The sequence below is a fragment of the Brachycentrus maculatus genome, unplaced genomic scaffold (assembly GCF_059751285.1).
Source record: "Brachycentrus maculatus isolate JH-2025_06_01 unplaced genomic scaffold, ASM5975128v1 h1tg000095l, whole genome shotgun sequence".
NCBI classification, from domain to species: Eukaryota; Metazoa; Arthropoda; class Insecta; order Trichoptera; family Brachycentridae; genus Brachycentrus; species Brachycentrus maculatus.
In genome coordinates this window covers 368,872-396,402 of record NW_028280849.1, presented here as the reverse complement: position 1 = coordinate 396,402, position 27,531 = coordinate 368,872, and the positions used below count along the sequence as shown (strand labels likewise).

Genomic DNA, 27,531 nt, shown 5'->3' with positions numbered 1-27,531 from the left:
ATGTTTGATAGATGTTCGAATGATGAAATAAGAAAAGAATGTAAGGCTGACATAAGCATTATCGATAAAATTAAGAAAGGTGTGTTGAGATGGTTTGGACACGTGGAGCGTATAAGTGAAGAAAGAACGAATTTAATTAAACAAATTTATGAGGCGAATTTAGTTGGAAAAAGAAGCAGAGGATGACCGAAGAAAACTTGGCACAATTAGGTATGTCAAATACTTGAATGCGGCCGGGTCAGGAGTCGTAATAATCGATGGGTATGTATGAGGAGATGCACGAATATAGAAGAGGCAAAGAATGTTTGCAAAGACAGAGTGGTGTGGCGTTCGATTCTCTCTGTCTACCCCTGCGGAGAAGTGGTGTGATGGTTAGTTAGTTAGTTAGTTAGAATGTAAGTAGGTGTATACCTTCAACATAGGTCCTTACCTATCCAGAAACTATTCAATAAAAACATTTTTCTATGGATTGTAAAACTGAAATAGATATAATTGAGATATAACCTCAAATTTGAATTGCTATCTCTCCGGCAAATACATTTGGGTTTTTGGGAAGGTTTGTAAAACAACAATATTTGAAAATGAACCAAGCTAATGTTTCGAAATTAGTTTCAAAAGTAAAAGTTAAAATTAATCCAAGGCACAGAAATCTAAAGCAACCGAGGGGGCCGGAAGGTCGTATGGACAAATTGAGAAAAACTGTCACAGCCTTATTAAAGTACGAACGTATAGAATTGAATTATAACAGAGCCGATGAATCTCGACAATACGCTGAAAGGGTGAGAAAATTGTTATTATTGCATTTATAAATATAAACGTACATATATATATTTTTTAAATTTACTGAACCATGATATTTGGGAGCATTATCTTAATTGAAATATTTATTGCAGCTGATATCTGAAGCTATTCGCTATGGAGACTGTCACAAAGCAACTATGGAGTTAGCCGACTATTGGCTCCTGGAAAAGCCGCTAGTTCACAAGTTGTTTAAAGTTCTCGCCCCTCGATTTGAAAACATGGAAGTGTCCTGTACGAGGATGTACAAAGCGCCAAAACCATATCCCGGACAGCCTTATGATAAAGCCGTTTTAGAATTACGCGGCAACCCTTTCCCAGAAGTCAGAGCTAACACGACTCAAAATAGGAATTTAATACACAATGTTTTATTAGACGCAGCTAAGTACGATTTCCGGCAACAGAAGTATGCAGAAATGGCAGAAAAAATTACATCACCAGAGCCGCAGGAAGTCGATAAGCCTGAACAAATCTCTTGATTTAAAAGGTCTGATATTCTGTTTTATATTTAATCACAGGATATCAGAGGTGAATAACCCACATATTAGGTATTTCACATGATCGAGAAACATCTAAAATTTAATATGGAGTGAAATACATTACATGAGTAGTTCACTTGCAAACCACGTTAAATGTTCAAACATTAAGTTTTTTAGACAATGGCGCGTCTCGGTAGAATATTAAATCTTCTACCAATATGAGGTTTTTTTGAAAGATTTTAAAAAGTGAATTGTCGATCAGTATAGCGAGTTTTGCTAGAGATTGCAATCGATTTTCCTATTCCATTTTATTCCTAACGTAATGAGTTTTGGCATTATGTTAAATATGGATGTTAATATGTTTAATTTTCTACCGATAGGCGCCATTGGCTAAAAAAATAAAATAACAAAGCTTGGTTTGCAAGTGGACTACTCACATTATTAAAATACAGTAAGAAATATTTGTTCCACACCTGCAGTAAGTAAGCAAGAAATTCAAACTTTGGAGGAGTTTTAAAAATGTGCATTGAGCGATTTTAACACTCCATTTAAAAACAACCCTGATTTTATATACCTGCTTTTAATTTTAATGCGCATAAAACATTAAATTTTGCAAACGAGGCTGCAGATATGTAACAATGAAATAATAAATAAGTAAATGTAGTCAATAAAATGTGAAACTAGGTGAACCAGTTATTATTATTTAAATACCAAATCTGCTAGGTATGCGGTCAAAACCCAGGATTAATGTCAAAACTTGATTTGAACCAAATCGACTAATGGTCTTGACTTTAGAGCCTAAGACAATATAAGCTAAAGTTTGCATTTAAATTTACATCTGGCTGTTATATTTGTATGGTTGACACTGTCAACTACTTATGCAGAATAATCGACAGATCAACAGTTTTATTTGAAATAGACATTTTGACAATTTCACTTCGAGCTGGCACAGCTTCGAATCTCTTTCTATAGCTTGGACACTACCAACTTAATACAGAAACAAATATGTAATAAGAGTGGTAATGGACAGGATGAAACCTGTTTAGCACTATTTTTAATAGCAATAGTATAAACTTTTCAAAAACATGCATACCCTGAATGATGTAATACATTGCCAACTTAAAATTTAATGCCAGTTTTACTTTATGGTGTCGAGGTATGGACCATGAATCATTAACCGCTTGGAGGCTTTTGAAATGTGGATCCACCGAAAGATGTTGAGAATATCCTGGACTAACGTGATTAGTAATGTTGAAGTACTGCGTAGAGCAAATGCACAGAGAAAATTGTTCACAACAATCAAGCTCCGTAAAACTTCGTTTTTTGGTCACATAATTAGAGGTGAAAAGTATGCCATCCTACAACTGGTCATAAAAGGGAAGATTGAGGGTTGCAGAGGGGTTGGAAGAAGGCAACTCTCCTGGCTTCGGAACATTCCAGAGTGTACCAGGATGATGGTGTGGAGGAACTGTTTCGTGCTGCCCTAGACAGACAAGGTTTTATCATTTGAGTATTATATTATAACGACTATATTCAAACCCGTAGATGGAAGTATCTGTAGCTTCCGAAACTTGAAACAATATAAAACTCAAATGGTAAAAAACAAGTCTATTATTTATAATTAAAAAAAAATGGTAGCTGTTGATTGTGGAGACGAGCAGGTAATCATCTATACTCAAACACGGGCAGAGTACTTCAAAAAGAAGAGGAAGAATATAATAAACATGCAACAACAACAAAAAGACAAAGTGTAATAATAAGTATATTTATTAATTTAAACACATAATTTTCTTTAAACTACCATTACATTATACTGAGAAGGATACTGGAATACTAAACCTAAATAATACAATAATGTAACTCATAAAATTAGTTTGTTTTAAATCATATAAAAATTAGTAACACCTAATTTTGAATAGCTCTATTGTCCCCGATTCCATCTCAACGCTAAGAAAAACTTTGTAATCAGCAGAGTATTTTCAGACTGGAATAACTAGCCAAGCTTAATTATCCACTCAACTACAGTCAACCAATAAAAAAAACGCTTAGATAAAATTTAGCATACTGCACATAGGCACACCAGACAAGGCGCCTGATTTAAAAATAAATAAATTACTAAGCCTCCACTTGTTTACGAGTGATTTTAGCTGTAACAAACAAAATACATTAAAATAACAATAAATAAAGATGTAAGACTATAAATGTATTTTTAAAATAGATTTTAAGTAATTTTCATGAAACAAACAAGAGCAATAAAAAATCAAAACACGATTGGTACTTATTTAAAACAAAAGAACTCTATAAGATACAAAATTATAATCACAAATATGCCTAAAATATTGATAATAATTCCGTATATGTACATATAGCGGGTTATGAGTGGATACTTTTAGGAGAGTTGAAATTAAAACTAATGACGAGAGAAAATTGCACAGAAAATTTAACCAGTGTTTCAGCTGCTTGGCACAAATTTGCTATTAAATTCACACATGAACAGTATAAAATTGCAAAACTGCAAATATCCACTGGTATAAAGAAATTGCTTTGATTGTATATTATTTAATATTTATGTAAAATATATATTTTTTTTGCTGAAAGTTTTTTTTTAAACTATCTACAGTAGGACCTCAATTATACAAACCACTATGTAATTGGGGATGAAGATAATCTGGGTAATTGAAAAAATTATAATTGACAAGTACATTCAGTATTAATAATTTTTATTAGTCTAGATTTACAAAACAGCTTCAACATAAAATTATTTTAATTAAAAAAATCAATTAGTAAATTCCGTTTAAAGTAGCCAAATCACAAATGATGTACACGTTGATTCATATTTTCCAGGATGTCGCTGAGAAGAATGCATAAAGCAAAGAGAAAAATGTTATGCATTACAATGTTACAACGATAGACGCAATTTGTTTCGTGCAAATCAGCAAATTCATTTTATTTTATTTTGATCAATCAAGATAATCAAAAATCCCGATAATAGAAGTCCAGATAATCGAGGTTCAACTGTATTTCGAAAAATCTGGTCAGAAATCAGTGACCTAAAATAAGTCATGCTGTTTAATATTGTCCGCCTTCTTAGTGTAATGGTTAGCAGGTTTGGCTGCTATTATATCACCCTGGACTGGTACCGAAGTTACTTTGCTTTCACATACTGAACAATTAAAGTAAAACTGTGTTGATTCAATGCAGTGTCTCATGCACCATTGGGTACAGATAAGGGTTAGTAGTAGTACTTTCATATTATTTTTCAGACGTAAAAGTAGCGGATACTGGCCGTTTTGCACTTATACCCATATGTGAATAAAAACCATTCCAAAACATGATCATTTATAACATTATAGAATATATGTACATAATATGTAATAGGTACATAATCTGTTAATTAAAGTTCTTAAGAAGCGAAATGATAAGTTGACATAAATTACTGTTTTGAATTAAATTATTAAATCTTACATTTTCATACTATTTATACATCTATAAACACCAATTTCACTACACATATTATGTAGTTAATAAGATATAATTTATTTATATATTATCCAGTTCGTAAAAATATAATTTATTTCGTAAATATGTTCTGCAACATGATTTGTGCATGGATGAAGTTATCGATATCGATATCTACAAGAGTATGTATTCCCAAAAGGTGTATGTAACTGACATTTGTCTGGAGCTAGAAATTAACATTCACAAAAAATTTGTAACTGACATTTGTGCCATTACAATGCTGGGCATATAAATTTGAATCTTAGTTTTTAGTTGTGACTCTCAACGCGTGTAATAAACTCGATAGTACAATGTTTTAGATCTCCACAAGCTGAATGTATTGTCAAACTTCAGTAAATACACTCCTTCTCCTGGGTATGCGTGAGATCCGGCATAAATCTGAAATACAACAAATTTTACAATTTAATGTAATATCAAGTGTATTGTGTTATATGTAGAAGACAAAATAAAGTAATAAACAATAAAATTTAAAACAAGAATTAAAAAATAAGTAAATACATATTTCAAATAAAAGTAGAAAATCAATATGTACTATATAAAACTAAATATGGATATCCCAACCCAAAGTTTTATGAAATGATTTTTTATTGTTTCATTATATGTAACATATATAATGTATATGCCATATGAACCTCACAGGAATCCACATTTCATCGCAAGGCTTGGAATAAAGATAGAAAAATAAATAAATAGAAGAACAATGCAAAACACAACAGTAAATAAATAATAATGTTAAGATAATTTGCAAGTTAAATAAAATAAAAAACAGTAATAAGCTAATTTGTAAAAATAAAATTAATTTCTCTATAAAAGTAATGTCGGACAATGTTAAGTAATATCAAGAAAACAGTTATTACCTCAAGATGACTGTCTCTTCTGTATATAGGAATAACGATACTGAGTGGTGCCTTCAGCATGGACAGTCCAGAACGAAACATTCCTACTTGGTCAGATCCACATTCAAGATCACTTGTGTTTATAATTTCTGGAAAAAAAAACATTTATGATGAAATTACAATCATAGTACATAAAGGCAAAATTTAAAAAATTGTTGGTTGGCTTATTATTTATAAATTCTTCAAATCTCAACCGCTGGCAAAGAAGTCACAATTTTGGCGCATTTACATACATATGATGAACTCTGGTTAAGGTAGTCAGGCATTAATCATCTCAGCAACTTACCAGCCACACCTCATCACTTTAGCACTGTGCAGCATCTTTCTGCTGGCATGGCTAGAGCTCACAGTTTTCCATCAACTTATATAAACGGTGAGCTGTCAAACTCACCATCAATGAGCATTTGTCTAATGAATTTTTGTCTGTGGTTGTTTGTAAATGAAAGCACAGTTATTTTTAGTTAAACTTCAGCGTACATTGCGTGAAATGTCTATTATAGCTATGAAAATCAGGGGAACGAAAGGAACATAAGCTCACGTGTAACATAAGTGCAAGAAACGCGGATTGTGTGTGCACACTAAATCAGCATTGGAGAGAAGAGACGATGCTGATATGGTATCGAGGCGATAGTATTTACTTACAACAGCTGATATGTAGATGATTACAAAACTCTAAACACAGGTTGTATTCGATATAGAAGAGACATCATTGACTAAATGAAATTTTCCATGAGCAAAGTTTTTCTTACCGTCTGCATCATCTATGTCTTCTTGATCCAAATCTACATCATCATCGCTTTCAGTCACATGAACCGTCACTTGCGTTGTAAGGGGCTTACTCCATTCGAAGAATACTCCAAAACCTGGGGCCAGAAATAACAAAACCGATGTATATTTCTGAATTTCATTAAAGTTACATACTTTTAATTTATTAGTTTATTATATTATATTATTATGCTATTTATTTATTTCCTGAGAGCCTTAATCAAGCTTGCCTCTTTTACAAGACATCAGGTTCGCGCCGCCCAAGACCACTGCTGACAATTCGTCGGCAGTTCTCGTCAGAACTTCGGGATGCGGATCTGGCTTGCTCACAGCTCACAGAAAAGCCTGGAGACAGTTTGTGGACTACATATGCTCCACCTAGGGAGCGGATGTTTTTTTTAAATAATTTAATTTCCTCCCATCAGACACGTGACCTTTCCTTGTTTCCTAGTAGGGATATGACAGCGAGATTTTTACCAATTTCATATTCTATATCATATTAATGAATAATAGATCCTTGTAATCTGAAATAAATAAATTAATAATAAATTTTATTGATACTTCAACAAACGTACCAATGTCAAAATTATCTGTGGCAAACTCCCAGAAGAGACATCTTCCGCCCTCATGTGTGGGAACTCTCACAGTGAGAGTCTCTCCGTGGCCCACTTGCAGGACTCCGCCTCCACCCGCCGCGTTCCTCACGGCCTGCTTGAACTGGGCCAGCCCGTTCCTGGTCCACATGCTGGGAGATGCTACCACGTAGCTGTCTGTAAATATTTTCAAAAATCTATATATGGTTGCTAATAATTTTATAGATTCTTTTGAAGATACTGTAGCAGAATTTATTTATGAACCCTTCCCTAAAACGCTTCGTTATTTTGGAAATGCTTGGTTTAAATTTATAATTTATGAGTTTTTTCTTTCCATTTCAAACTCTTTATCCCAACCGTACACATCTCAATTGACTGTCATATGTCTCATGTGAACATCTAATGGTAATTATGTGTATCTTAAGACACTTGACTGTTTCTATTGCAAACTGGTCTTGTACATACAAACGCACCTGCAAGATGAGCAACGTGTCGCTTATAATGTGTACGGGGTCTAAGAAAATTTATTAGTTTTTTTTCTTATTTTATGTTCTTTATATGAACTCAGTGGTACACAAAACATCTTATAAGATGCAGCATAGCGTTGATTGTAAATTACACGACAGCAGTCTTATGCATCAAGTAACAGTTCAGGGTAACATTTATTAAATGTAACCCTGGACTGGTGTGGCCACACCTGCATAATAAGTAAACATACAAGCCAGCACAATACAAAAGAGATAGATAGGATATTTAATTATAAAAAGGATATATAATTGATACCTCCTTCATCAGACTGACTGTCTTCGTGTTGTTCTTGGGAGCTTTCCTCTGTCTGCTCATTATCATTACTCTCCACAAGAGACGTAAAGTGGTTAGATCTGTAAGATTATTTATTAATCAACTTTATTACATTTATCAGAATATCAAAAAGTACTACAAATTTCCACAGAAAAAAAATACATTCATTTTAACATTTTTCAATTAAATGATTATTATTTTTTTATTATTACAGCTGAAATGCTGGTATTTTTTATTTAAAAAAAAATTTATATATTTTATTTTAATTCGATAACTTCAATTTGTTTGTAAGATTAAAATTTCTATGCCATACAATTAACAACAATGAAGGACTATTTTTCAGAACCAAATTTAAAAATTATTATTTAACCTCGGCTCTCGTAGCGCACCATTAGTATCACACATTTTATAGTTCAATACTCAACTGAGTAACATATTACGTAATATGTTGCCAAAATATCGCTTTTATTATGAAAAGCAATATTTTGGGTAGAATGATGAATGTTACACAGTATTTATTATGATCAACTAAACCAGCCAATGCCAGGTTATAAGGCCTGTAATGCCCAGACTTCCATATTTTCAATACACTTCATCATCTATGTTGAGATATTAAAGAAATCTTCATAAAAATAAAAAGTTTATAATATCTGCCATATACATTTTATTTCTGACCAACTACACCATAAATATGGTGCATAGGACAATGCATTAACTTGGTACAGTGTTAACTTGATTTTTAATTACATGAAGGCAAGTTAATCAGTGCAATGCTTTAGGTACCAGTCCATGGTATATTATATAAATATTAATGTGAAAAAATTACTTATATTTATTTTGACTCCCCAGGAATCGAACACGGGACCTCATAGCCTTGTAGCTGTAGCTGAACAAGCTAACCACTACAATTTGGAGGTTGACAAAACAGTCACTACTGTACAGCTCGGAAAAATAATAGAAATAATATAATAAAATACTTTCAAGCCAACATTATTTAAAAAAAGTTCTTACTCATTGTCTTGGAAAGTGATATTTTTCTTATCATCGGGGAACTGTGTGTCAGCACATTCGTTCTCTGTCTGTATTTCCTTATTGCTCTCTGAAGCTCTCTGGTTAGCTGCCTGACGGTTGAGAGTTAGCTGCTGAATGTATTGAAGGTAATGCTGGTCTTGCAACTGTCGGACTAGTACGGCCTGTTGGTCAGGATTGCTTGGAAATTGTTGTCGCGCATATTGAAGAAACTGTTCATATGTTTGCTCATTTAGTGCATCCTTTATACGACGACTGAAAATAAATATACACACATTATATTATGAAACCTCTTTAGCACATTCACTGCCTTTAAAAAATGTGACATTTTTTTAAAAATTACCAGTTTTTTTTTGTTTCCAGAAGTGTCTTTATTACCAATTAAATTTTTTTTTTAATTGTGGTATATTTGCCCATTTATACCTCACACCCTCACACGGATCCGTGTATCCAACTCTCACCAGCAGTGCAAACAATAGACTGACGCGTTTCAATGTTAATGTGCGCGATCACGGATTCGTGTAGTGGGCACCATGCGCTAGACGCACGATACACAGATCCGTGTAGAAGGCATGCAAAGTGTTAATAAATTATATGTTTTCCAGGAAAAAAATAGCACATCTTCTTGTTTGTAGAAGTCTTCAGATTTCACTGCCAATATCCAGCAAGTGCTTTAACTGCACATTAGGTTCTGTATGGCAGTATAGGTATATAATTATGTAATTGAAGTGGCTTACATCTGTTCATCTTCATTTGACTTTTGCTGCTGCAGCCTTCTCTGTTCCAAATCTGTATTCTTTTGTATTTCTGCTAACTCCTTAGATTCTTCATCTAATTTATTCCTAAAATCAACGATAGACAAATAAGCTTAAGTGTAAGTAAATTTAACATACATTTCATTATTCCGAAACCGGTAGTCACGGAGTAGGATTTTAAGTAGTATTACACATTGTATATGTATTACCATACCCAAAGTTAACAATGCTTTTGATATACAAAATACGCATTTCATTTATATACAAAGTATACAACAGAATATCTGCTATATAACTGTAATAGAAAATATGAGTACTTTATGCGAATGGTATAGGAATAACGCTTATCTGTTTCAAGCAGATAAGTTCCAATATTATTATGGTATGAAACATTTATTTATTACCAAGCTAGACCATTTTATTGCTGTCAGGGACGACCATACATATAAAAATAAAAATAAAACTAGTAAATATGTACCATGTGTAAATAGCATTTCTGCAGTTTTTGAGTACAAAGAAATAAGCTAGAAAATTTATACATAACAATAGTTTTAAGAGTCAATTAGATAACAATAGTTTTAGAGGTAGATGTTGAGTTGTGTAATTTTCTTTCATTAATGACATTGTGAAAATGGGAAAAATTTATCAATTATACATCATTAAACAATACATTGATAATATGCAGTATGCAATTTCAACATTGATAATTTTGGTTGATAATTTTTTATCCATTTTTTTAAGCATTCTTTGATTCTTTAATTGCAATATACGTACTAAGAAAAATATAAATATTATTCAAAATATAATCATTGTATTTTATGAAAACTTACTTCTGGTTCTTTTTTTCATCACTGTCCTTTTTATTTGCCTCGACATAAGTTTTAAATAAAGGGCACAATCTGGAATGAACAAATACCTACATATTATAATACAATAAACAGAAAAGGGAGGCCTTCAGAATGGTGATCACAAATATTTAGGAAACTGGACATGGAATTGGAGGGAGAAGAAAGAAGGAAAAAATGTCAGCGTTGCAAAATGCGAAAATGTAATGAGTAACGCTATTATTTTTTTTTAAATGAATTACATTAAGTAAAAAAAAGACAACACATTAGAGTTGTGATAAAAATGCAATTGGTCGAAACCTAATGACCTTAGTTTAATACACATTGTAGAATAAACATCACCTTGACAAAACCTTGAGTGAATAGTATGAATTTTTGATGAATTATAAATGCGAAAACATGAATACAATAGGTTTATTGATTTCCGATATTATATATAAACATAAAACTGGTACATTTTTAGAAGTTTATATATATATATATATATATATATATATATATATATATATATAAACTTCTAAAAAGGTATATATATATGTGTATGTATATATATACACACATATATATATATATATATATATATATATATATATATATATATATATATATATATATATATATAAACTTCTAAAAAGGTACCAGTTTTATGTTTATATATAATGTTGGAAATCAATAAACCTATTGTATTCATGTTTTCGCATTTTATAATTCATTAAAATTATTTTACAATATTTATTTATAAAATTACATGAAATGAAAATTGTTTACAATATGCAATCAAATACGACATGGATGAATGATGCAATCCATTTCAGATACACACGCCTCCATTATCCATTTATGAATAGCACAGTATAATATAATATAATATAATATACATAGTTTTGTTATTCAATGACCTTATGAATACAGGAAGTAGGTTGTAGAATTTTATTACATAATAATCAAAATTATTTTGACCAAAAGAGGTACATGTTAGGTTTTGTTTGATGTGTTTCTGTCTTTTGGATCTTGTAGTTCTATTTATGAGTATAAAGTTCTATGTGACAGCAATTCTTAAATGCATATGCAAGGATTGTTTTAGCATATAGTTATTTGACTATCATAAGTTGTAATCTGTGGAATATATCCTCTATGGGAGTATAGTATTCTTCATCTTAGGAGGTAATTTTTTTCTTCTTCTAAAGATATACCGCATTTAAATCAACATCAAAAGTCCTTACAGAGAATTATAAAATCCTTTAATAGGTCTAATGTTAGTTTTATAATTTCAAATTTATGGAGGAAATTTATTATCACAACCAAGGTCAAAAAAATAATCAGATCCACCCAAAAGTAGTCTGGGCAAGTCCAGGTTTGACATAATAATGGATGGATGGACTTAATGAAAAATTTTGTCCGCCTCCGTAGTGTAATGGTCAGCACGCTCGGCTGCCATACTGGAGGTCCCGGGTTCGATTCCCAGGGGGGGTCAAATTAATATAAGTGATTTTTTCACTGTCATATTTATTCATTATTACCCTGGACTGGTACCTGAAGCGGAGGGCTGATCACCTTTCCTTCTTGTGTAAACGATCAAGATAACACTGCGTTTATATGAAGCAGTGCCCTATGCACCATTGGGGTGCGGATAAGGGTTTTATTATGTTATATTTTATTTAGAAATTGCTAATAATTTAGTTTTTCCTCTCTCTCATATAATTGCTAAAGAGAATAGATGCTTTGATCATAATTATAAAGACATGATTATTCGTATTATATTTCTGGTAGAGAAATATGTGAGATCGAAGATATTGTTACGTGGGGAAGACAACGGAGAAGACAATGGTTCTCCTCACATATCGCACTGCATGGCCGATCCTAAGGTAGATGGCTTCCGGGCAGATCACCAAAGAGATGGATTGACAGTTGGGAATCTACATTGCAGAAGGCTAGTCCCTCTTAAAAACAGGCCAAAAGGCCTACACTAAAAAGAGGATGATTCCGGTGCCTGTTGAGGGCAGCATATTTAGTGAACACTATTAAAGTGAAAATACCTGGTCGGCTATTGAATACAGGATGCACCCATGGTACCCAAACTTACACTAAGAAGGGGAAATAAAATATACAGTCATCTATTGCCATTGGATGGGACAAATTGAGTTGTAAAAAAAATTCACAAATCAGTGTCATAGCCGAGAAACCACAATAAAAACTATGATGTTTTTAATAAGTTACTCAAACAAGCGCTACCCAGATGTGAATTTGTGGCATTACAATTACCTTCTAATAAAAAAAATCGACAAGGCCATCTTTGTTCCACCCAATGGCGGTAGAACCTATATGTTTAGGTCAAATCCAGCTGATGTTGCTTCTAGTCACCTAGTAAAATGACACAAGGTAAAGGTACAAATAGAAGAACGGGTAAAAGTTTTCTCACCTATCTAGCATATGAATAAAACCAACTATAGCCTGAGTATGGGACATATTTCCTAATTCCAGCCATGCCGCTCTACGGTCTCTTCCGATGACGTCCAAAACACCGAGAGGAGGTGCAGTTTTTACATTGAATGGGCCATGCATCGCTTGTTGCGTGTAGGAAATAAGCTTAAGTTTATCTTCATAACTCAAGTGCAACGCTTTTCCTTCTTTATCTAAAAATAAAGCACATCAACGATTTACCGAATCAAAAACATCAACGTCTGACGTTTATTTGACAGATATCTCAGCGGTGAAAAATTGTAATAAAAATTTACGTATTGAAATATACCTTTGTAAAAACTCAAGCCGAGTCGGTACACCTCTTTCAATGTTAAGCCCCATTTTTGCTCTTCATGTTCTATAATCCCCTGGTCAGTGTCGAGGGATAATTTTTCTAATCTAACTTTGACACCCCCTTCGCCGCCGACAGCCATTTTCGATAATTACTAAAAATATCCACAACGACGTAAGCGACATAAAAATCGAGAAACGTCAACAAAACAATGGCTATCAAGATAATGTGTTACCATCCTGAAAATATTAATGTAAGTACTAAACTCATCAGAAAAAGAAGTGCCTACTTACGTAGAAAATGAATACCTATGTAGGTAATGATATCGAATTGAGGAAATGAAATAAGCGTTTCTTGACACTCAATTAGCTATATATTCTAGTTGCGACCTATGCAACGCTGCTTATCATATGCCTAATTATGATATTAACTCATTTACTTTCGATACATATCCCTACTGCTATTAAATCAAAACAAAACTAATACAACCTCAAAAAACACATATTTTTATAATCAAGACGAAAACAATGGTTAATGCTGTTGACCAACACCACCAATTCCATTATTTAAAGGGAGTTATTGATGTGATTTATTATACATATAATCCACGACGCGTACGTCAACTTTAGATTATAACAATTCGAAATCAAGATGTAACATATATGAAAACCCCGATATTAAGGTCTTTCGACAATTCTGCTTTTGTTTTCGTTATAAGGTCAGCGTAAGTGTAAGCTTTCATGATGAAAAAAAAATGGTGCTACCTCTACCCCTAATATTGACTGAGAGATTTTATACCAAAAATTAGTCATTGAATGTAAGTCTCTCGGTGATCAACTTTTCTCTGGGTATAAAAAATAATGTGCTGCATTTTTTTCACTCTTCCAGGTAATACTCCTATAAATCCAATAGCAGGTAATACTACCTGCTATTGGATTTATGTTTTGTACTAAAATTTCTTAGTGGAGCTGCATTTTATACAATAAAACAACTTTATAGTTTTTCCTAGTTTATTATATAACTTTCTATTAGGTTACCAAGACTCTAAATGTGACATAGTGTTATTAGGATTGAAGCAGGCAACAAAAGAAAACAGAAAAGGCATAGGGGATAATACAAAAAATACCTTTGTTGATTTTATTGCAATCCCAATATCATATTAACTCCAAGTAATTGCATGATTAGAAGATATTTATATTCCAATTAATAAAATTTATAAGGTATTTCAATTTCAAATTATAAGGTATTCATTCAACATTTTTGTTGTTGTTATTGAACAAATATATTGATAAATTTATAGAGTATGGTATATTTAGGTATTTAAAAAAAAATTATCAACAAAACATTGAAAGGGGTCCCTGCTTAATAAAAGCTTACTAAAACCAACCATAGATACTGCTGTAATATCACATATAAAGTGACGTGAGATTTATCGTATGTATGAGTTCCAAAAATTAGAGTAGTACAGTTGTCAATCATGGACAGAGTGGTGAATGTTACACATGTATAAAGTGAACACTTAACCAGCCTGTGACAGATCATGAGCCCTATAAATACCCAGACTTCCATATTCTTCTTCATCTGTGTTGAAATGTAAAAATGTAGAAATAAAACGAGTTAAGATACATAAAAAGTAATATTACATTACTATTTTGAAATTAAAATGCAAAAGATATACTAATAGAGTATTATGATGGATAAATACTAGATTTAGTTACAGTTTGTACATTAAGTTAATATGTTTTGTATTATGGACTAGGATAGTATGAAACATAAACTTAAGTATTTATAATAATAAGAGTTATTGCACAAGTATTAGACTATTTATATAAGTGGAACTAAATACAGACATGAGGAAAAAGGGACATTTCTCATGTTCATTTAAATTAGAAACACAGTTCAATATACACATTTTAATACAATAAATCACTATATTAATTCATATTGTGTTGCAAACTTTAAACTTTTACAATTTCTAGTTGCATGCATACCGGTTCCTTCTTGCCTAATGAACATTTCACTATCAGAACTGAAAGGTTGGCGGTGGGGTGCGGCCAATTCCGTAAATGACACTTACCTGTTGAGTGCTTGACTCACAATAGGCACACTAAACCAGGCCTACAGTTAAAAGAGACATGAAAATAAAATTATCATAATAATTACCTTTTTTTAGTTTGGTATCTCAAGGGTGAGGATTATATTTGGATGGAGAAAATGTGTAAAATTTTTAAGATTTATTGCGACAAACAAACTATTTGAATAATCAGTTAAGATACGACATAATAAATACTAATGATATTAGAACTTTACAATTATTTACACTGATCCAGTTTAAGATATTCCAATATAAAATAATATCCGCAGTTTTGAAAATGGGGATGACAGGTTACTACAGATCCATGTATGGTTTGCAGCGATGGTTTATCATAGAGTATGTAGAAAACACCAAATATTGCATCACTATACACCATCACAGATTTAATCAGGTGAATACATTAAGATATCAACCATGAAAAGGAAAAAAATTAACCACACATATGCCCTACACAAACACTCTAATAGCTATATTATGTATACACAAACACTCTAATAGCTATATTATATTAATATATAAATTTCACTGACAAATAAGCACAACTGTTATACATTTAAAGTCAATGAAAATCTGTAGGATAATAATAATTTTATTCTAGATAGACTAAGCGGTGGATCCAATACTTAGCAAGTCGTATTTTGTTTACAACTACAAAGTATGAGAAAGAAAATCACACAAAAATAGAAATATTGTAAAGGGTCCGCCAAATAACTTTTTTTTTTTTAAAACAGGGCGCAAAACATCGAGTGTAGCTTCGGCTGTGTGGCACGTAGCGCCGTCCTGTTGAAACCAAATGTTGCCAATATCCTCCTCTTCAATTTTTGTGAACAAAAATCCGTTCAACATGGCCCGATAACGATCGCCATTGACTGTAACGGCCACTCCTTGCTCATTTTCAAAGAAAAATGGCCCAATTATGCCTCTGGACCAAAATCCGCACCAAACAGTGACTCGTTTTGGGTGTACCGGCTTTTCAATGTATGCGTGCGGGTTTTCTGTGCCCCAAATACGACAATTTTGCTTGTTTACATACCCGCCAAGATCAAAATGAGCTTCATCCGAAAAGATGATTTTTTTGGCAAAATCGGCATCTTCTGTAAGTCGATCGCAGGCCCACTCAGCGAAGCGAAAACGCATTGGATGGTCAGTTGGCTTCAACTCCTGAACCAATTGGACTTTGTATGGCGTCATACCAAGGTCTTTATGCAAAATTCGTCTCAATGATGTCTCCGAAATGTTCAATTGTTGAGAACGACGGTGAATTGATGTTGATGGCGCTTCACGCACACTTTCTGCCACAACATCGATATTCTCGGGTGTACGCACTGTTTTTGGCTTTTCACGCTTTGGTTTATCGATGAGGATGCCAGTTTCTTTCACTTTTTTCACAAGATAACGAACATACGGAGCTGACGGTGCTTCTCTTCTTCCAAAAACCGTACGCAATTTTCGCACACATTCTGCAACATTACCATGATTTTCAAAGTAATGTCGCAATATTTCCCAGCGTTGTTCAAGCGTATACACAACCATATTCGCTCAGCGGAAGGATAAAACTAATTATCTGTCAAATCAGACATGAGCTAAGTGTTACCATTCACGAAATAAGCACTAGTTGAAAAAAAAAACTTTAGATGGCGGACCCTATATATAACATGGTGACAATTCTGGAGGGACGATTTGAGAGGATCAACTGGCTGGCAATCGCAACACTGCGCTCCAGTGCTGCCACATGTCCGGCCCCCATCCGTGTTCCACAAGCAGTTTTATGATGAAATTGGAGCTCTTCATTAGCCTCTTCCAGAAGCCTGTCATTCAATGTCTTTTTAGCCCATCCCAGTGTGGTATGTGTGCTGAAGCAAACATACCACTCGCGCTACAGTTTTGGGGTAACTTCACAAGGGCCCCTTGCCCATTATTGTAACTTACATTCACAATTCACTGTCACACTGCTGTGTACATTATTATTAAACCATATCCACTCCCTAGGTGGAGCAAAGGGAGTCCACAAACTGTCTCCAGGCTTTTCTGTCGGCTGCCAGTTCCCTTGCATCCTCCCAAGTCAGATCCACGTCCCGAAGTTCTGACGAGAACTGCCGACAAATTGAGAACAGTGGCCATCATGGGCGGCGCGAACCTGATGCCTTGTACAAGAGGCAAGCTTGATGAAGGCTCTCAGGAGGCATGCGGAGTACATAGGTCTCGAAATATTCTATTCTTTACAATTTCAGGGCACTGACCAAACCGGTATACCGGCATATTAGACTGCACACAATGTATATAATTACAAGTTATTTTAAGTTTCACTTTGCAATAATGGAAAATTTAGTTAGTTGTTGTAGAGTTGTTACACATTTAATAAAAAATATTAAATGAGTAACAACTCTACAACATCTAACAAAGCCTGGTATTTTTGGTTATTGCAAGGTATGATTTAAACAAGATAATCTATTACACAAAATGGGATTGTTATAAAAAATTTTAAAACTGACGTACATATCTTTATTTCACAAATATACGTACTATTTGAAAAAAATCTTAATGGATTATGAAGGCACATAAATAAACACAACGCAAGATTTCCAGCATTTAATAGAATAAAACAACATCAATATGTGTGTTATGTTTTTACATATTAAACATAGCCACTAAAATATGGTTAACAAATAATAAAATCATTATACATGATTAAATGTTTCTGTACATTAAGTAATTTACAAAAACAAAACCTTGAATTTATAGGAAAACCTGGAATTTTTTTCTTGATATTTACAATCTTTAATCTTTTAATGTTACTTTTTTAATAAACAATCATTATTTTACCTTGGAAAATTTTCATAGATTTTATTTCATCTGATTATTATATTTTATTTTTGTGCTTTTTATTTACGGTTTTAGAAAAAAATCTTTCTAATTATGTTAATTTTAATTACTTTTTTTTTAAAAGGAATAACCCGCAAAGCGTCTATTTTAGATGCTTGTCCGTAGGTAGGATAGTAAGGATATGGAAGGTAAATGTGAAAAATACATCACAAACACCCAGACCAATTGAAAATAAATCTTTCTTAAATTCATATTGCAATTGGCGGGAATTGAAACCGAGACGCCAGTTTCGCAGTCGAGCGTCTACCCAACTACGCCACAGCGCCCGCCATACTTTTATAAAGATTTGAGGAAAAAATCTCGGAGAAATACGACATCGTAATTCTAAAGATTATTTATTTTTGCTGGTAAAAAAGAAGATTTGTATTACTAGTTCTGTTGGTCCAAAAAAATTCACTTAAATTTTTTACTCATTTAATGAACATCAAGTAGAATTGAACAAAAATCTAGAATTTAATTCCTTGTTGGGTTTGCCACAACATAAATGTGATTCAATAAAAATAATAATAAAAATAAAAGTATCAGAGTAAGTTTCGTTAATATTATATTGTATTAACTACTACATAACTAGAATCTCATACTTATGTAAATTGAAATGCAATCTATGTATATAATGCTGTATTTTTTTTATAGAGATAATATAACATTTCATCTGATGTAATAAGTATCCACTTAAATACGTATTAAAAATATTATTCACCTTCAAAGACAACATGAACTATGCATTAACATTTCATAAACTGCTGTATAATTTGGCGAGTATAGTTTTTCATTTTCTTAAAATTACAGGTAATATTGAGTGTTTTATTTCTAAAAAACAAACAATATGATTTCAATAACAGGTAAGGAACAGCCCATATGCATGCTTTACATTTTTTAAAGTAAATCACAATGTCACAAGCACGGAAAATTCACCAAAAATGCAAAATATATTATATTCAAATCATATATTATATATGCACTTTTATCAGGGGATCGGGTAAATTGATGTTGACTTCTCCCTGTTCAAGGTCCAATATTGAATAATGTGCAAGGTATATCTCTTGTTTATTTCGGGTTCGAAGCAATCCTTGGGATCCTTAGGTACATAATATACTGGTGGTTTTGTCAGTGTAGGTCTTCGGATACTTATGACCATTGTTCATCATCCCATTTGTCGAAACGACAGATTGTCTTACATTCACTGTCCTTATGTCTATGTTGCGCGTCAGCTTGGGTACACTGGTTGACTGTTAAATATAATAAACTAGCCAGCTATTTCAAAACAGGTAATAATACGTAGTGAGATAGCTGCTAACCGTATTTACATGTATTTGTTTAATCAAGTATGTACAATTTCGGTCAGGTCAATTTAAAATCTTCAGAGTGGGGATATTCCCAACAAGTCTTGCTAACAAAAAATATAATTGCTTGGAATTGCCTTCGCATGAGCAATGCCTAGTGAAAATATGACAAAATACGTGGAAAAAGTATTGGTAAGATGTGTTCACACAAAAAAAAACACCATAGTAAAAATTATACATATATTTTTATATTGCATATTTTCAAAAAAAAATGAACAAAAATAATACAAGCTGAATACTACTACACAGTTCTCCAGATAACTAAAATACAAATTATATATGATTACAATTATTATTTTCTATAGTCATATTGACCAGAGTTATTTAAAAAGTATGTTTATAAATATATATATATATATATATATATATATATATATATATATATATATATATATATATATATATATATATATATATATATATATATATATATATATATATATATATATATATATATATATATATATATATATATATATATATATATATATATATATATATATATATATATATATATATATATATATATATATATATATATATATATATATATATATATATATATATATATATATATATTCTCATTACAATTCATCTATTTTTTGTTTATTCTTCCTTTGTGGAAATTATTAATGTTTTTCTTGCTGCTCTATTCTTAACCTGTCCGGGAGTGGCCGTACATGGTCATCCAAACAAAACTTTCCTCAAAAAAGTATGGATGTCCATGAATGGACGCGCTTATAACTAAAGCCCGGTGACATTTATTTATAAAATGGCACTTTTACTGCCATCTGTGGTTATTTAAACACTAAAACTACACTTAAGATTATTTTTCTGCTTCACAAGTAACCACAAACCCAATTCCGATCTGTACAATGTTTTTTGGCATCGCTCGCGCTCTACCAAAAGTAAGCAAATAGAATGCTTATAAGCGTCTTTTTACAAACAGTATGTAATAGACGCTTTTAAGCATTTTCCTCAAAAAATATGTTAAAATAAAGTTTGTGTAAGGCAGCGGTCGGGGAACTTTTTTAACCATTAACCCAAAATAATTTTACGGAAGTCGATATTACCCCCTACCCCCATTTCGAAAAGAAGAGCAATCAATGTTTAATATTTTAAATAAACATTATTTATTGAATTAATTTACACGGAAAATAAAAAAAGTTTTAAAAACATGAAAATAGTATGTATGTGTTAGACAAACAAAATAAAATTCTTAAATTGGATGAAACAAAAATTCAGGTTTTCAATACAATTACTTCAAAATTGGGACTTTTTGACGTAAGAGCAATTTGAATAGTCTTTAGCGTTTAATAGATTTCTGTTACACACACCTGAATTGTATAAGTTTGTAAAAATACTAACAAGTTTATGAAATGGCAAACTAGAAAATTTCCTTATTACCCCAAAAAAAATTTTTTTTTTACCCCATTTGGGGTAATTTACCCCGGTTCCCTGACCGCTGGTGTAAGGTCATCATAATGACGCTGTCAAAGAAAACTCATGAAATAAAACATTGGTAATTTTGATACAAAACATGTTTAATTGTGTAAAAACATTTTTTTATTCAAGAAAATATGTTGCTTATAGCAATTACTATGATAGAAACTTATAAAAAGTAAAAAAAAATATTTAAAAAAAACTCTCTCCCCAGATACAGTTTTATAGGCAGAAACTCACGCCCGGACAAGTTAATTACACGAAACCACAAAATAATAAAATAATTGCAATAATAGTATACTTCAAAAGATGAAAATAAATAATAACAACAATCTACGTTTTTTCCCATTACTGAAAAGATATTACAAATGAACTAATGAAAATCATTATTATGAATGTAGATTGATCCATAAACAAAACTAAATAACCAAGTTGAATCCCGTTGACAAAACATTGTATTTTGTTCAGATAAATTCCAAATGCAGATAAAAAATCCGGGCAAGCAGTGCCCCTACGACCCCACGGTCGAGGCTTAGTATTTATTTTACAAATATTCCAATTAATAATATTATGAAAAGATTTGGACAAACAATGATATTTCTATCTACGATATGAAAAGTATAATACCTGTATAACATATTTAACAATTATGTATATGCAAATGAATATGCTGTTTAAACATAAGAATTTACTTTAAAATACTTTTCTTTTAGACATGTATGCAAAAAATAAAAATTAATAACTTTCTGTATTTCTACTGTTATCCTGTTGAAAATTACGGTTTGTTGAGGTAATTGTTTTCAAGAACTGCTCATATTCCACAGTTAATTGCGATTGACCTTTTGAGTTGTTTGATTGATCCCGAAATTGTCTGGAGTCCCGGTCTCGTCTAGAATTCGACCACTTTCTGGAATTGAAATTCTGCCCAGATCTGGAAATCTGATTCTGCCTGGACCCCTGCCTGGAGTCTTGCCTAGAATCTTGGTGACTCGATGGCCCCCTCCCTGGCGAATTCCTAGATCTAGGCCTGTCATCTTTTTGTCGTCTTTCATCAAATCTCGATGAATCGTCGTGTTCTTTAGAATTAAAATGATCTTTTTGCAGATTTCCGGATTGTCCCAAATTGTCGTTCATATTTGCAGAGGAATCTTGCCTAGCCTTGTGAATAGCTTCCACAGTAGACCGCTGTAGACTCTTGGCTTTAGCAGTTAGTTCAGCAACGAGAATCTGAGCCGGTGTCATGTGCATGAGGGAAACAGGCTTCTCTTGAGTTGAAAGTAAAGACTGATTTGGAGTAAACGCCATATTTGAATTGGGGAGATTTTCGTTAGTCGTCTGACAGAGTACAGAGCTGGTAGACGTCCGTAAGGTCATTACACTTTTGTTTTTTTGATGTATCATTTTATGAAGGAAGCAGGAATCACACTGGAAATCACTGGCTTGAGTGAAGGCGTTTTTTGTACTTGGTCCTGTATTTATATGTGGCACGGTCTCATTGCAGGGAACAGCTTCATCCAACTCCAGGGTGGAGATGAGACTAGATACCAGATAAGCAGTAGTATTGTTGGGCTTGCTCGTAAAATTGTAGGTGGGCCCCAGCTGTCGACGCAGCGGCGATGTTTTAGTAGAAAAACTGTCATTGAGTGTTACGTGCTTATTTGGCGGCACAAATAAACGATTTGGAAAATGAAGATTTTCCAATTTCAAAACGGCTTCCTTGCAACGATTAATGACTGCAATACAACCAATAACAATATTGTAAGAAACTTACATAAATATTTTTGTATAAAAAAGCACTTGAAAGAGAAAATAAAATAATGGACATTGTTTTAGTTAATTTAAACATAAGGAAATCTCATATAAACTCCCCTATAAACAATCAACTGGTCGCATCAATGAGCATCCGTGATACAACATTTGGCAATTTAATTGACTGTTAGGGACACTTTTATGACATCATAAAAACAATGTTTTTGAAGATTTTTTTTATGCTTTAGTTGAAAAGATCTTCTGTATGCTACAAGGCAGTAGATCTTTTAAATTGAAGCAAAAATATAATATCCGAAATTTGAGTATTGTAGTTCTCAATCATGGGTAAAATGGTGAATGTTTCAAAAATATCACTGAAATCAGCCAATGACAAGAACTGTAAATGCCTAGACTTCCATATTTTAGTTGCTCTTGAAATATTTAAGCAAATATATGTCTAAAATATTTATTGAAAAACTAGAATTTTAAAATAATAAAAAAAAGCAAATATAATAAGCATTGTGGATATGAACCATACGAGGTATTAATAGCATAATATAGAACAATAGGTTTGCACTTCACACTAAACATGACACTAATGAATCACATTTTAAAATCACTGCAAAACGAAGCATACCGCTGATCTGTGTATTTTTACGAAGGTCAAGACACTGCACATTCCCTTTTATTATATTTTTTGACACGTGTTTCCTTCCAGAGTGTTCTCAATGTGCAAATGTAAAACCACTTTCTTTTTATACACCACAGGAGACATTGGAACTCCTTGACAGAGTAATTTTGGTGAAGGCATTGGTAACAAACAATGCAATATTTAAATTTTAAGAAATCTAGTAATCACGTTACAGCAACAGTACAAAAACAATTGACGATAAAATCCATAGAAATCATCAAAACACAGAAGGGATTTCTAAGTTAAATATTATTCATACTTAAGCAAAGTAAGACTCCGCTTCTGCGGGTGATAAGTTCCAATAAGTTGCTAAAAAAACCACATTGAATGAGGTCATTAAATAATATTTATAAAACATGTAAATACTAATTATCTTAACACTGCTGCATGATATATAACGCGCAGAGATACTGCATGCGAGTACTAAAGTGACAAAATCGTGTGCGATTTTGGGAAATGTCGGGTAAATCAGGAAGCAGCATTATGCGGGGTCTTGCTGAATAAGTAATGAAAATTGCTGTAAATCTAGACATTTGGAGAGTGCAATTTTTGTTATAAACACTGTCAAATAGTCATATGAACATACATATATGAATTCCGATTCAAAAAGAGAATATTTGTATCCCTCAATAAGATTTAAAGATTAAACCATTATCAAAACAAGAAAAAAAAATTATAACAAAAAAACTTACTCTCATTCTTAATGCTTTTGTCCACAAATGGGAGAAGTTTATGTGAGCTTTCAGGTTTCGACGCTGAAAAGAAAACATTTAGGTAATGGTAAAGTTCAAATGAATTTTTCATTTTGGAAAATCCAAATAAAATAATACACACAAATAGAAGATTAATTCATTTCTCACTCACCATCAGTTAGACTTATGGTTATGTTCGAAGTGGAAGGGTTTCTATATTTTTTTTCCTGAAATAAATGGAATTATTGGTGAAAAATTTAGTATATAACAATAATAAAAGGTTTTATGGTGGCGAAATAAAGCACCCTAGAAGTAGAATTTTACCAAAATGGCTCTACATAAATTTTCCAAAATTATTTACTATCATACTGCCAAATAATGAATTTTAATGTGAAGTGACATTCATCCTAGTTACAGATTTTCACTGAAACACATATTGCACGCTTAATGATACTGACCAAATAAAAAAAATAGCATAAATAAAAATAATAGGGTAAATAAATGAAATCAGAAAAATATAAATATACACGAGGGTGACATACAACATGAAATAAAGATATAGTGACTGTAAACTCTCGAACATTTTTCATGAGTTTTCTCACATTCCTAATTAGTAAGCTTGTCTATTGTCACGCTTGAAAACTTTAAACATCCTGTGTGAAAACTGAGATATCATCCATAGGACTGATAACAAAAGATTAAAAAAGTAATATAAAAGGAATACTTACATCTGTAAATTGGTTTACTGTCACTGGTATGGATACAAGTTGGCGTGGCATGAAAGAAAAATTAGGATTCGAATTGTGATCAGGAAAGTAATTGTTTTGTATGGGCGCAACTTCCGGAGCGGGGGCTGCAGCCAGAGGGAGCTCTTCCACCGAGGGCTGGCAGAACTGAGGGACAAGGGGGGGAAGTGGGAATCCGGGGAACATACTGAAGGGTTCGGGTGGAGGAACATCGTAACGTTCAGGAGCCACATTTGTCATCTGATTTATGACAGACGGGTGAGACGTTCCAAGCTCTGGATTGATTCCCGAGGTCTTGATTAACTCTTGGAGGAACCTTTCCGTGGAACGTTTACGCGAAGAGCTGCGCTCGGGAGTTTTGGGCTTTAATTTTCCATATCGGCGCGTCGAGAACATAGGAGACTGACTCAGTATCGGTGGGGATCTGGATCGCTTCCGAGGGGACCTGGATCGCTTCCGCGGGGACCTGGATCGCTTCCGAGGGGATCTGGATCGCTTCCGAGGGGATCTGGATTGCTTCCGAGGGGATCTGAATTGCTTCCGAGGGGATCTAGATTGCTTCCATTGCCATTTAGTTTGCTGATGCGGCGATTTAGAGAAACGACGTGGGGATTTAGATCTAGCCTGTCTACGAGGTGACCTAGAATGATTACCCAGGGGTCGGGTTACATTAAGTGGGGATCTTGACATTTGATAACGAAAACCAGATCTAGCAGGCACGACATGCCTTCTTTCTGGACTCTGATTATTGACGCAGATTTGAAAAGGCATCAACTTGGAGGACCTTATTGGACTCACGTTGGAGGGTAGACAGGATCTCAGGAATTGTTCTGGAGGGGGTATATACCCAGGAACATCGGTAGGAGGTGTGCCGAGCCGGTCCCAAATTCTTTTCCTTTCCATCGGCCTATCGATACAAGAATCATTCAAATCGAGAGGTTCTCTAGCCACTTGCTTCTCTCTCTGATCCCTTCTTTCTCTCAGCTCTTGAGTGCGGATGTCCAGTTGATGTCTACAATCCTCGTCGGGAGAAAAGTGAAGACTTTTATCAAGCGGTGTGGGGACTTCCATTTCCATTCCGGGCGGAACTAAGCCAGATTCTAGTTTTTTCACAATATCCTCAGCGGTTTTATTAAATTTATCTCTTTCAATATCGCGTTTAGTTTTTTCGGGATCCCTCCTTGTTCCCAGTACCCTTTTATCACATGCTTTTTTGGTAACACTTTTATGGTCTTCGGAATCGTAGGAGTCGATTACCAAAAAACCTTTAAAAAGATGTAGTGCGCTCTCGCTTTCAGAGGCCTCTGATTTGGGTGAATTATGTATTGTTTCCATATTTTCATTCAATAAGATGTAATAATTCCATTGACGAAAAACTATAACTTATAATATTATGGCAAAACAAAACGTGTTGTAAAAAAACATAAATATATAAAAATGTCCGAGATAATTTTGGCTATTTCGATTTCGTTAACTTTGGATAGCGGGTTATGGAGGGAATTCAGTACTTTGAATTATAGCGCGTGTCGCACAGAAAATAGATGGAAATATCAGCAATATAACTATATTTGTATTAAAATTACTTATTTCGAAAAATGTTTTGTTTCTGTTGAAATACGTATGGTTATCAACGATTACTTCAATGTTTCGCCGGTTTCTTATGAATACCACTAATCGTTATTATAATTATTTTATTTTCTCAACATATTAGAAAATCCATTAAGATGTTGATCTAATGCATTCATAATTGTTTTTGAATTACGTATACATATTTTTTAATTATAATACTTTTTCGCGACCCAAGACTATATACGACGCGACTAGACGTGATCAAAACGAATGACAGCTACACATCCAAAGATATATACTAGTCTAGAAATATACATCAACCACAGACTACAAATTTATCTGTAGTGCAGAAAAAGTTGAACTAAAAGAATGACTTACTACACTTTTGAAAGAAGTACTTACCTACACTTTTGATTTCCAAAAACAGTTTTCAATGTAAAAAAGGAGAAGCGGCAGTAGAGCCAAAAAAAAACTACCGGTTTCTTTGTGGAGGTATACGAATATTAATCAAAATAGAAAATCATCACTCCAATTTTATGTTTCAGGAGATTTTTTTAGATAGTTCTGCATGAGACAGTAAGTATGTAATCTATTCATGGTTATTTCCATTAAATTTTATCCTAGGTATGATTGCATTCAATAATCTAAGGTATCTACAGACGTACTGGCGTTTTTTTAATGGATCTTATTCGTTGCATCCAGTATAGATGCGCTTAACAACAAGTGACCGGTGTACTGGCGATGGTGACTTTAAATCGACCGCAGCGAGTTGGGTCGCTGGGTCATTTAAAAAATAACTAACAAAACAGCAAAAACATTTTTAAATAAATATGAAAAATAGTAACACGATAGTATACACCAAACTAACACAAGATAAAGAGTAATAATAAAAAAATAAAATAAAACTAACAATGTAGGTAATCGAACTAAAACAGAAATGTGTCGTGTCACCACATTGTCCGTTTGACATCTATCCAGCGACCCACATATTGATTGTCGGCAACAGACGAGTCTCCGATTGTGGTTGGACGTTTTCATTCGTTCTTTGTTTACCCGAGTATAGCCGAGTTCAGCTTTCAGCTGAGTTT

The 27,531-nt window shown here is 33.0% G+C and overlaps 3 protein-coding genes across 3 annotated transcripts; 1 reads left to right on the top strand and 2 right to left on the bottom strand.

Annotated features, from left to right (window-relative positions):
* The first annotated feature begins 471 nt into the window (after positions 1–471).
* mRpL17 (mitochondrial ribosomal protein L17) lies at positions 472–1,966 on the top strand. Its single transcript, XM_088258436.1, has 2 exons — positions 472–779; positions 894–1,966. Exons 1-2 carry the CDS (start codon positions 582–584, stop codon positions 1,275–1,277), a joined length of 582 nt encoding a protein of 193 aa, XP_088114562.1. The 5' UTR covers positions 472–581; the 3' UTR covers positions 1,278–1,966.
* A 2,010-nt stretch (positions 1,967–3,976) lies between these two features.
* LOC148310450 (Golgi resident protein GCP60) lies at positions 3,977–13,391 on the bottom strand. The gene is made up of 10 exons (XM_088258435.1): positions 13,230–13,391; positions 12,900–13,113; positions 10,466–10,534; positions 9,618–9,722; positions 8,863–9,135; positions 7,834–7,931; positions 7,033–7,227; positions 6,442–6,555; positions 5,654–5,781; positions 3,977–5,174 (listed from the first exon to the last, which is right to left on the bottom strand). Exons 1-10 carry the CDS (start codon positions 13,372–13,374, stop codon positions 5,058–5,060), a joined length of 1,458 nt encoding a protein of 485 aa, XP_088114561.1. The 5' UTR covers positions 13,375–13,391; the 3' UTR covers positions 3,977–5,057.
* Positions 13,392–21,079: 7,688 nt separating this feature from the next.
* Positions 21,080–26,743, bottom strand: LOC148310449 (uncharacterized). The gene is made up of 4 exons (XM_088258433.1): positions 24,857–26,743; positions 24,301–24,355; positions 24,129–24,191; positions 21,080–22,729 (listed from the first exon to the last, which is right to left on the bottom strand). The coding sequence occupies exons 1-4, from the start codon at positions 26,207–26,209 to the stop codon at positions 21,732–21,734; spliced, it is 2,469 nt and encodes an 822-aa protein (XP_088114559.1). The 5' UTR covers positions 26,210–26,743; the 3' UTR covers positions 21,080–21,731.
* Between the last annotated feature and the right edge of the window lie 788 nt (positions 26,744–27,531).

Bases quoted from the DNA above. Each gene is read 5' to 3' on its own strand.
- mRpL17 (XM_088258436.1), top strand. From the start codon at position 582: ATGAACCAAGCTAATGTTTCGAAATTAGTTTCAAAAGTAAAAGTTAAA. The intron at 780-893 runs GTGAGAAAATTG...TATTTATTGCAG, and splicing joins CTCGACAATACGCTGAAAGG to CTGATATCTGAAGCTATTCG.
- LOC148310450 (XM_088258435.1), bottom strand. From the start codon at position 13,374: ATGGCTGTCGGCGGCGAAGGGGGTGTCAAAGTTAGATTAGAAAAATTA. The intron at 13,114-13,229 runs GTATATTTCAAT...CTTTATTTTTAG, and splicing joins CGGCTTGAGTTTTTACAAAG to ATAAAGAAGGAAAAGCGTTG. The intron at 7,932-8,862 runs GTAAGAACTTTT...ATAATCTTACAG, and splicing joins ATCACTTTCCAAGACAATGA to ATCTAACCACTTTACGTCTC.
- LOC148310449 (XM_088258433.1), bottom strand. From the start codon at position 26,209: ATGGAAACAATACATAATTCACCCAAATCAGAGGCCTCTGAAAGCGAG. The intron at 24,356-24,856 runs GTAAGTATTCCT...CATTTATTTCAG, and splicing joins CAGTAAACCAATTTACAGAT to GAAAAAAAATATAGAAACCC. The intron at 22,730-24,128 runs GTAAGTTTTTTT...GTTGTATTGCAG, and splicing joins CAAAAGCATTAAGAATGAGA to TCATTAATCGTTGCAAGGAA.